The 11,507-nt window shown below is 48.3% G+C and overlaps 1 protein-coding gene across 2 annotated transcripts in view; it reads right to left on the bottom strand.

Moving 5' to 3' along the window:
- Positions 1 to 11,507, bottom strand: part of FBXO7 (F-box protein 7) — a 27,719-nt gene that overhangs the window by 3,821 nt on the left and 12,391 nt on the right. For both annotated transcript variants that reach the window (XM_045290534.1, XM_045290535.1), the window contains exons 5-7: positions 6,667 to 6,750; positions 3,605 to 3,700; positions 400 to 576 (exon numbers count right to left, since the gene is read on the bottom strand). In XM_045290534.1, coding sequence (XP_045146469.1) covers positions 400 to 576; positions 3,605 to 3,700; positions 6,667 to 6,750 — 357 coding nt within the window. The remainder of the gene's footprint in view (positions 1 to 399; positions 577 to 3,604; positions 3,701 to 6,666; positions 6,751 to 11,507) is intronic.

Raw genomic sequence — 11,507 nt, forward strand, 5'->3', positions numbered from 1 at the left:
CCTGGATTATGGGGAAGAGGACCAAAGTTTTTGACTGCCAGGGTGACTGAGTAGCTTTTTTTCCTGAATAGGTGGGAGGGAGTTTGAGAACCTAAGACCAGGTGTTCAAACGTGAACGGCACAGATGCCGAGGATGCTCTACACAGAAGAATAAGCCTGTCTCCCATTGTCCTAGTCTAACTGAGCCATCGGGAAGGCTGTGCAGAACCCACAAAGGAACGGGAGGAGAGGAGATGAAGGTACACGAAGCTTAGAATCTCCCGTCTGTGCTACTCAGGGTCACGTGCACCTCTTCAAACCTACGGATAAAAGCCTACAACCAAAACCTTTCCTGCAAGCCGGGTAATTACGGCCGGGGTGGGAAAGAGCCCCTATCAACAAGTCATCAACGGAAGTTACCTGGAAAATCCCGCAGAAGCAAATACCTCCACAGGAGCTGGTCATTGGACGCAATGAAGAGGTCACGACACACGGCCGACAGGGACAGGACAGAGCGGACATCCAAAAGTCGGAAGATGCGCAGCTTCAGCTCCAGTGGGAGGACTAGCAGCCCAAACGCATCTGGGAGGTTCAGGGCTGGGGAGAGAGGGGCAGTACCGTCTGAGAGAGCGCTCATTGCGCTCTGGCAGCTTGCTGCTTCCGACAGAAGTGCCCCATGAGATGGCGGTATCAATTACGCAACAGGACACTAACCACCGATTTCTAACCTGAGGTGGGCTGTATTATCAAATTACAGAAGGGCAGGCCCTACACCCCGGCTCTCATTTCACGGGAATACAAACATTTGTTAATACACACCAGCTTAATTACAAACAACCCTCACAATTTCTAAGGACTCCTGGTTAAACACTGAGCTGCTCCCACGCGGCGGGAGAAAGATGTGGCTGTCTGCTACCATCAAGGCTTAGTCTCAGAGCCTTAAGGTTCTGTGACCTACAGAGTCACTCTGAGCCGGAATCACCTCAACAGTAGTTAAATTAAATTATATTATCAGCAATTTGGTTTTCTCTCTCCAGAGAACCCTGTCTAATACAGTGGCAGTGTGGATGACAATTCCTAAATACTCGCCAGTGGCTTCCTTATGCCAAGCAATACTCCGTTGTAATCTAATTTCTCTACTCAATTCCCAAAAAACAAATTAACACCAACACCCTCAAGCTTTCATCATTGGTTCTCAACCCTGCCACTTATTATCTGTGCAATTCTGGATTAAGTCATTTAACCTCTCACTTGATAGCCTCATCTGTAAAATCGGTTAGTAATATCCCCTACCCTTCACTAAGTTGTTGTGAGAACTACATGTATTTCGATACAAACAGCACTTGGAACAGTGTCTGGCACCTAGTAAGCACTCGGGGGTTAGCAATGACTACCATCTCTTGCCGCACCACGGCCCTGAGTCGATGCTGACTCACAGTGACCCTGTAACACAGAGAACTGCTGCTGTGGCTGTGAGACTCTATACAAGAGCAGAAAGCCTCCTCTTTCTTTTTAGGGGCTAGCTGCTGCTGTCAAATTGCTGCCCTTGCTGTAGTACCCAGACGCAAAACCACTACCCACCAGGGTTCCTTATCTCTTGTCTAGCAGGCTGAAACAGAGGAGGGGATTGGGAGGGTGGTAGGGAGGTAGGTAAATTCAGAAGCAAGGGAAGAAAAGAATAAAATGTATTCCAAGGTAAAATGTAAATTACTTTTGAGTATTATTAATTCTTGTGGAATGTGTGTGTAACCATTTTCCACTCAAAGATAGTCACATCCAGCAAAGATGAATCAGTTTTGAGATCCCGAGTCCTCTCCACGCCCCCACCCTCCACAACCAGCGAGGACACTGTTGCCAGCAGTGGCCATGGAGGCATTCCTCGTGGTGCTAGATGATCCTCCGTCCTCGACAGACACGTGGCAAACTGAAGCCACACATCCGCCTATTCCCGCGGTTCTCAACCTTCCTAATCTGCGGCAGCGATGCTTCCATCCAGCTCCTCGTGTGGTGGCGACCCCCCAACCATCAAAGTATTTTCGTTGCTACTTCGTAACGGTAGTTTTGCTACTGTTATGAAACAGGCAACCCCTGTGAAAGGGCCATTCGACCCCCAAAGGGGTCACGACCCACGGGTTGAGAACCACTGGCCTATACTTATGAGAGAGTACCCTCTCTTCCCCCAAAACTGGGAAAAGCTCCACTGGGCGGAATTTTCAAAGGACACCTTTTTCCCACTAGGCAAGCATCTAGCAACTCACTCTGAGCTAGTGCACTCAGTGGTGTTGCCTGGGAAGGGTCTCTCCGGCCACAGTGAATTTTTTCGTAAAAGTAGTTTCCTTCGAACCTCATTTTTGTGATGGCCGATTAAATAGAACAGCTTGTGCTGTGATGTTTTGTTTCTTGCTTGGGAAAAATGCTGCAGGAACAGTTGTGATGTTGAACTCAGCTTACAAGGACAGCGCTGTGGGAAACTTAAGCGTCCCAGTGGTTTTCTCGTTTCAGAAAAGGTCAGATATCGGTTGATGATAAATCTCACTCTGGACACCCATCAACTCCCTGGATGGACAAAAATGTCAACTCATAGTCCATTTGGACTTTGTTCCACCAGGTCAGACTGTTAATCAAGCTTTCTAGTTAGAGGTTCTGAAAAGATTGTGTAACAGTGTGCAACTAAAAAGGCCTGACTTGTGGCAGACAGCGGGACTGGTTTTGCCACCGCACGACAATGCAGCTGCTCACGCAGCCATCTCAATGCTCGTTTTTGGCCAAAAAACAGAACGTCTCTCCTGCCCCACTGCGTGACTTGTTTCCACAAATGAACAGGGACGTGAAAGGACAGCAATTTGATGACAGAGAGGTGAAGAGAAATGTAGCCAGAGTGTGAGGGCAGCACAGGCCCAGGCTGTTCATTCTGTGGTCACAGCAGGGTCACAGCAGGCGCTGGACCTGACTCACTGGCCTCTAACCACAACGTTACAGTTGCTCCAGCGTTAAAGGAGCACACATGTGAAACACATAGCAAAGCACTTCAGACAGGCCCAATGAATGTTAATTTGAAAAATTACTTTGTAATCTACCTCAAACGTACAGACTTGTTTTGTGTCTGCGTTTACTGAACGCTTATTCGGAACCATTGTCTGTGCCAGACCATGAGAACACACAAGCAGAAGAAGACATGTTCCCTACTTTCAGGGTATCTGCACCCTTAGCTGGAGAGAAACCCTACCAATTATGGTCCACTGAGGAAACATCCACCCTACAGAGACAGACAAACTCTGCCGTCTAATCGATTCTGACGCAGTGACCCTACAGGTCCAAGGAGAATCACCCCAGAGGGTTTCCAAGACTGTAATCTTTACGGAAGCCGACTGCCACATCTTTGTCCCATTGAGTGTGGCCTGCCAGCAGCTGAGTGCTTAACCCCTGCCCCATCATCCCGGTGTAGAAGATGCTATGCAGACACAAGAGGGTTGAGGAGCCCTTCAGAACGAACAGTGAAGCGGAGTGTTGGAAGAGCAGGCCTTCAGTAGCAGAGGGAGGTCAGATGGCATGGGACCGCCGGGCTGCCGTGGTAGACCTCAGCATTCCTTGCAGCCACTCCACCTGGGTGGTTCATCTCTCTCACCTTGTCGGGTGAAAGCCAGGAGAGGATACACCATCTGGTCCTTGAAGAGGCGGGAGAGCTTCTGCAGATCTTTGTAGATCTTGGCTACATCTGCCCCTGGTTTGGGTTGTTTTTCAAGAAAATTAGAACACAAGATCAAGTAGAAAAAGTTGCAACAATATGTCTGCTAACCAACTCCAAGGGGGAATATGCATATCTACAAATCTCCATTCTTACAAAGAAAACACATGCCCATGGCCCTTGGAGAAGACGAGGTATCAGGCATTGATTGGTAGAACATGCATCTTTTGCATGAAGCTAGGAACCTCAAGATAGCAAATTAACAGAGCTGTGCCCAACTTTAGAACTCAAGGACTAGAGTACAATAGAAAAATTGTCTAAAGCGTGGAATGCCGCCAGTCCCGGCCCGTGGAAGCGATGGGTGTGAAAGCTGGGCTGTGCTCAAGGCTTTCAGGCTGACGTCTCAGAAGGAGACCTGTCTGCCAAGATGCTGCCGGTCAAATGCATGAGCCGTTGTCCAGCCAGACTCATGAAAGACTCGCAGAGAGGCCATAACGAGATCAAGTTGAGCAACGCCAGCCTGAGTTGAAGTTAAATGTCAATTCAGGTAATGCCCAGGTTCTGTTTCCATCCAACTAGAAGCTGTTATAAATCTGGAACCCTGTCTCTCCTTTTGCAACCCACCAGGGTTCATGTACACCAGGCTCTCTAGGCCTGCCCTCTCCTCGGAACTAAGAGGAGCATGACGCCTCGAGGCTTCCAAAAGGAAGGCCGAGAACCAGCCTGCTTTCCCTTCCCTTCCAGACACTGCAGTTGATGCCACCTCCCCACTGTGCTAAACCTACTGCCCCGCTCGGATGCTACCGTTCACTAGGACAATGGAATGAACCATGCAGGTGAAGTCCATCACACCAACTGGCACCTCAGTGAAGGCTGTTCCCCTTCCACCCAATCTTTCCTTTAACCACCGACCTGCTTCTCATAACTTAGGTTTAACTGAAAAGCAATCTGTGGATATTTTCATAAAATGTAAGCAAATCCGGGCCTCTAGGTAAGATCCCTGTCGGCCTAAATTTACCGACAGTCCCTGAGTACAATGTCCAACTGAGACTGGTAGGTACAGCCCAATCCCCAAGAAGGCCTACTGTCTTAAAAACCCGAGGTGCAGGCAATGCACCCTACGTAGGCAATGGCACTGCTTGGCCACATGATGATTACTATATAGTGCAGGCGTCTTTGTGTCTCGGAAGTGCTCCTTCGCTGCTGTTCTGTGTAGAAAGGGGCACTACGTACAGAGCTTTAAGCAAGCACTTGGAGTGCACTTTCCCTCCACTGTGCTGTGGCAAAGCTGCACCGTTACCTCCACAGATGCCCCAGTGCTAAGACCGTCCTGGGCGATAGCTACAGAAACTCCGCAGCACTGTCAGCCTACGATGGACGACACACTGACATCATTTCACAGTAGCTGTTACACAGGAAATAATTTTGCCATCTAAGGAGACCCAAAGAAAATCCACACCAAACTTCACTGCCATCGAGTCAATGCTGACTATGGTATTCCTGCAGGACAGGGGAGACCTGCCCCTGGACTTTCTGAGACCGCAACTCTTTTTTTTTTAATGTAATTTTATTGGGGGCTCTTAAGAGCTCTTACAAAGTCCACACATCAATTGTATCAAGCATATTTGTACATATGCTGCCATCACGTTCTAAACATTTCTTATTTGAGCCCTTGGTATCAGCTCTTTTGTCCTTCCTTCCCTCACTCTCCCACCCTCATGAACCCTTGATAAATTATAAATTATTATTTTCATATCTTATACCAACTGCTGTCTCCCTTCATCCACACTTCTGTTGCTCATCCCCCTTGGGGTTGGGGCGGAGGGGTTATGCGTTCATTGAGATCGGATCCCCCTTCTTCCCCCACTTTCTCCCTACCCTCCTGGTATTGCTACTCCCATTTCTGTTCCTGAGGGGTTTATCTGATCTGGATTCTGTGTGTCATGAGCTCTTATCTAAACCAGTGTACACGCTCCAGTCCAGCCAGAACTGAAAGGGAAGCCTGGGGTCATGATAGTGGGGTGAGATGAAGCCTCAAACAACCAGAGGACTATTCTGTTTCACTGGTGCTATACTGCACCCTGGTTGACTCATCCCTTCCTTGTAACCCTGCTGTGAGGGGATATCCTATTATCTACAGATGGGTTTGGGGTCTCTGCTCCAGTCCCCCTTGTTCTCAACAATGGGTTTTTTGTGTGTTTTTTCTTTTGGGTCTTCTGATGCATGTTACCTAATCCCATCGACACCTCATGATCACACAGGCTGGTGTGTTCGATTCTCTGCTACAGGGCTGTTTAACTTTAAGCCTTTAAGGCCCAAGACGCTGTATCTTTTGATAGCCAGGGACCATCAGCTTTCTTCATCACATTTGCTTATGCACTCATTTTGTCTTCAGCAATCATGTCAGGAGGGTGAGCAACACAGAATGCCAGGTTGCTAGAACTAAGTGCTCTTGCGTTGAAGGAGGGCTTGAGTAGAGGTTCAAAGTTCATCTGTTTCCTCAATGTATTGCCATATAAATATATGTGCATAGGCCAATACCTCTATTTTTATGAATTAATATATTTATATAGGTACACACCTATGTTTATACCTCTATCATTAAGAGACTGTAATGATAGCTTCATCTTTCTCCCAATAGGCAGCTGGTGGTTTCAAACTGCTGACCTTGCAGTTAGCAGCCCAACACATAACCACTATGCCGCAGGGCCAAGAAAAACGGGGGTGCGGGGACAGATATTTCCCATATTCTAACCAGAATCACTGCGCTCTTCCCACCCCAACTGATGCCACTGGTCTCCCTGAACTGTAGATGTGAAGACGTTTGTTGTGTCCTTACCACAATTTAAAAAGACCTTGCCGCTCTGAAAGAAGACAGGGCATTTCCTTGCATTTGTTTTGCTCTGATTCAGAAGTTCCCAGCCCTTGACCTTCTCTCTGAGTGTGTTTTTGCAATGAACCTCTCAGAGCTCCGTGAGCAGCGTCAGCCACAGCTGAATTACCTGCTTCCACTCTGCAAATGAATGACTCAGGCAGCAGCTGCAGGCGTTTCACACTTCTGATCTCATGGTCGATTTTCAGGGTCGCTGGAAAGAAGCACACGGACAATGGGAAGCGTGTGTCACTTCATCAGTGACTTTGCATTGCCTGGACCCCAACACACTAAGGACACAGACACAGAGCTAACTGCTCCAATGCTCACAGCAGCAGCAGCTGAGACATCAAACAACCTATCACACTGGGCCAATCTGCTACACACGGCCTCTTTTTTTTTTTTTATCATTTTATTGGGGGCTCAGACAAACTCTTATCACAATCCATGCATCCATCCATTGTGTCAAGCACATTTGTACATTTATTGCCCTCATCATTCTCAAAACATTTGCTTTCTACTTGAGCCCTTAGTATCAGTTCCTCATTTTTCCCCTCCCTCCCTGGCCTCCTCCCTATGAGCCCTTGATGATTTATAAATTATTTTTGTCCAACATCTCCCTTCACCCACTTTTCTGTTGTCCATCCCCCAGGGAGGGGGTTACATGTAGATCCTTGTAATCAGTTCCCCACAAGGCCTTTTTTATAGGGTTGAGGAGAAAGGACATCACTTTGAGGACTAAATGTGTCCGATCTAAGCCACGGTATTTTAATCATCTCAGATGCACGTGAAAGTTGGACAATGAACATGAGAGACCAAGAAGAACGGATGCATTTGAATTCTAGTGCTGATGAAGAGTACTGTAGGCTGCCAGGGGAACACGCAGATCTGACTTATTAGTACACTCAGAGTGCTCCCTAGCAGCGAGGAGGGAAAGACTCGTCCATTCGTCTGTCCCTCTGAGAGACTGTGGACGTGTTCTGAGGAGAGACCAGTCCCTGGGAAAGGACATCATGCTCGGCGAAGGGGAGGATCAGAAAGAGAGATGAAGAGCCTCAAGGAGACGGGCTGACCAGCATCCCTCAGTGTGAGGGCGGCACAGGGTCCAGCAGTGTGGTGCTGTGTGCACAAAGGGTCACTGTGGGCGCCTAACAGGCAACAACTGCTGTCAAATAAATTAAAATCCCTCTCAAAAAACTGCAGAAAGTACCTTCTATAAATTCCACCAGGTATTGCCAACAGCAACTGATTAGTAATTTAAAGATAGGCAACAAGGTTAATAGGTGGCAGCAAAATACAATGAACTCATTATTTCTAACAAGGCCACTAAAAACTCCATTTATTTTTTATTTAACCCTGAGCCATGAGTCTTGCCTTGTTCATTACAAAAATCCTGCCAGTGTTCACAGCATCATCCCCTCCCGAGACCCAAATAGCCAATAACCTTGACATCAGCACCAAGTTCCATTCTAGTGTGTACAAAGGGGTAGTTCATCTCATCCCAAGAGAGGACCAGGGAGGTGCTTGTGCGCCTGCGCAGCGAGCAGGATGCCTTGGGGGAAGAGCAAAGGCTTAAGGACACGCTGCTCCTGGCCTGCAGGAAAGGAGCAAACACAAGAGACAGGTGGTCCAAGTTGGCAGTGTCGTCTCATCATCACACCCCTCTTACAGCAATGATGGTAGGAAACAAGCGAAACAGAGGACAGCTGTGGGGCCCTGAGCATCAAAGGTGGTGCTGCAGACATGGACTGGTGCTGGGTGGAAGGAGAGAAAGCGCAGAAACAGCAGACATGGAGAACCTCGGATCAGCGTTGCCCAGCAGTGCCAGCAAGTCGGCAGTGAGGCCACACTGAGGCAAAGCCAGCAGCAATCCCAGCCAAGCGGGGTGACTGTGTCCCCACGTCCAGAGCCAGGCAGGGGTGCCTCTGCACTGTAGAAGTTAATTGTCCTCAACACACCCTTGTGCCCACCCCCACCCACCTACAGGCCCCTCCAGTGGAAGCCAGCAGCCTGCAGCGACATGGTGCCTCCCACCTGACTCACTCATATATCCAGCCCTCCCCACACCCCTACCTGTACATGAGGTCAGTCTGGCGGCACCTAGCCCAAGACTAGGACCCTTAGGCTCCCTTCAAAAACAGAACTGGACCCACCTCCTCCAGGGATCGCCTTTCAGCCAAGCAAGACAGACTTATAAAACGAATGATCCCACCTGGGAGGAAAGCAGTCCTTAGAACCATCAGCCACGGGAGACTAACAGGGCAGCGTGAGTCCAGGGGCAAAGTTGGGCAGGCAGGAGTGGAGCAGGCAGCAGAGAAGCCTGGTGAGGAGCCCGGGAGGCAAGGAGAGCACGGTTACAGCAAGGAGACCACAACTAACGTGAATAAATCATGAACGAGGAACAAATGTGCTCTGTGAACTCTCACCGTGTCCACAATCAGTACTCAATAAACAATAAATGAGCAGTCCACCGAGAGGGCCTAACCATGACAAACACAGACGCACCTGCAGCGGGGCTCCTGGTCAACAAGGGGGAAACTCTAACGGCACTGGAAAGAGAAGGGACCACCCAGCCCACGGCGGCTGAGTGCATTCTGACTCGGAGCAGCGTGCCCCCATTCGTGAAGGGCAGCAACTCGGAAGAAACCCAATAAAGACAGGCAAGCTCTAAATGCCACCTCACCAACTCGGCCTCACAGACACGTGCAGAGCACACCACCCCACAGCAGCAGAGCCACGCCTTTCACACGGCTCATTCTCCAGAGTAGACAACTCAGGCCACAGAGCAAGCCTCAATACATTCAGAACACTGGAGTGATACGAAGCATTTCTCTATGGCCATGATGCGTTAAAACCAGAAATCTGTTACAGGGAAAAATCAAATACATGGAAACTGAACAATTTACTTAAATGCCACTGCGTAATAAAAGAAGTCAAAAGATTCCTAGAATCAACCAGAAAGAGAGCAGCAAAAGAAACCCATGTCAACAGGAGGGGAGAAGGAAATAGTAAAAGTTAGAGCAGAAAAACAACAGAAACTATCAACAAGACAAGAAGTTGGTTCTTGAAAGGGAGCAACAGAAATCAACAAGCTGCTGGTCAAACTGACAAAAGAATATCAGGAAAGGAAGCAAACGACATGGGTGACGTTACAATACAACCAGCTAAACTGAAAAAGGACCTTTAGCAGAATACTATGAAAAATTGGTCAACAAATTTGAAAACCTAGAATACACACACCAATGTCTGGAAACACCCTCCCACCTAAACAGACTCACAACAAAAGATGAGACTGTAGAAGTCATCAACGCCCACCACCACCGACAACAAGCCCTGCCCGGGACACTTTCATTAGTAAACTCTCGCCAACCTGCAGAGAGTGACTCGCCAGTTCTGCTCCACTCCTGCGGAGCACAGAAAGGGATACTCCCAATTCATTCTACGAAGTCAGGATAACCAAGCTACTCATCAGACAGGCACCGCAAAGAATTTTACAAACCAATATCCTTCATGCATACAGAAGTGAAACTCCTCAACGAAACCACAGCCACAGAATTCAGCAGCATATAAAGAATCACACCCAAGTGAGAGTCATGCCAGGTGTGGCAGGTAAATCACGTTTATGTCAACTAGATACTAATGGGCAGGGGTGGAGTCAGACCTGTCAATCAAGTTACATCCACTGATGCTATCTCCCTAAGGGCGCGGCCTGGTCATAAGGAGAATCCTGAGAACCTGCTCCTCTCTCTCCCGCGTCCCCTTCCTGCTGGCTGGCCACCGTGCGAGCTGCGGGAGCCCTGCCAAGTTTCCACCCACCTTGGCTGCACAGGGCTCTGCACCCACCAGCCTGTGATCTTCCTGCACTCTGCATCACTGCATGTGGCTGCCTGAGTCTCAAGAGGGGTTTAGGATTAGCACTGGACTTAAGGACTTGAACTAAGCTGGGATGCTTTCTAGATATAAATACTCTCGAAATAAAGCTCTCTCAAATAGGCGCATCACTGGATTTCTTTCTCTAAGTCAACCTGGTCTCACACCAAGTATGTACAGATGGCTTGAAACTAGAAAATCAATGTAATCTATCAAGTTCTTAGAGGGCAATGGCACTAATAAAAAAAAAATCTCAAAAAAACACTAACTGTTGGCAAAGCTGTGGAGACTGGGATGCTCATACAATATCTGTGGGAAAGTACAACCACTGTGGACAACGGTATGGCGTTTCCTCAGAAAGCTAACATTAGAAACACCGAAAGATCCAGCAAGCCTGCTGTCAAGTGTGCAGCCTGAAGACAGAAGTACGGTGACCCAAACGGACACACGCCCAGCCTTGCTCACTGTCGCATTGTTCACAAGGGCACAGGATGGAGACTGCCGAGTGTCCATCAACAGATGAAAGGGCACAGACGTGGCGCATACACACAAATGCAACAATAAAGAATAATGACACGCCTGGAAGCACCTCACTACGTGGATGAGTTTAGAGGACTCTGTTGAGTGAAACCAATCAATCCCTAAAGAGCAAATATTGCCTGATACCACCATTACACACACACAAAGGTTGACACATAAGGGGGGGAGACCCTTTGATGAAGGGGAAGGAGGAAACTTGCTAGCAAGATAAAAAGGCCATGCTAATAATGGTGAAGGGAAAGGTACACAGCATGTGGGAGAAGTCAGCTCACCATGGCCAAGGCCGACTCTGAGAGGGACACATGAGTAAAAGGCTGCGGCGGTCATTAACCCAACAAAGACGATCCTGCAGCAATCGTATTAGCAAGCAATTTTCCAATGGCTACACAGGTAGATAGGTATGCTGCGAGGTAGAGAGCGTGTAGGAGAGCACACTCAACTACAGATTCAGGTTGGGCTATGACTCTTTCTACATACATAACTGTAGGCACTGCATGTCTATTATTATCAATGGATCCTATTTCTACATACATTAACTGTAGGCACTGCATGTCTATTATT

Source organism: Echinops telfairi, unplaced genomic scaffold (assembly GCF_000313985.2).
Source record: "Echinops telfairi isolate 266 unplaced genomic scaffold, ASM31398v2 ScPeMD7_2;HRSCAF=8, whole genome shotgun sequence".
NCBI lineage: Eukaryota > Metazoa > Chordata > Mammalia > Afrosoricida > Tenrecidae > Echinops > Echinops telfairi.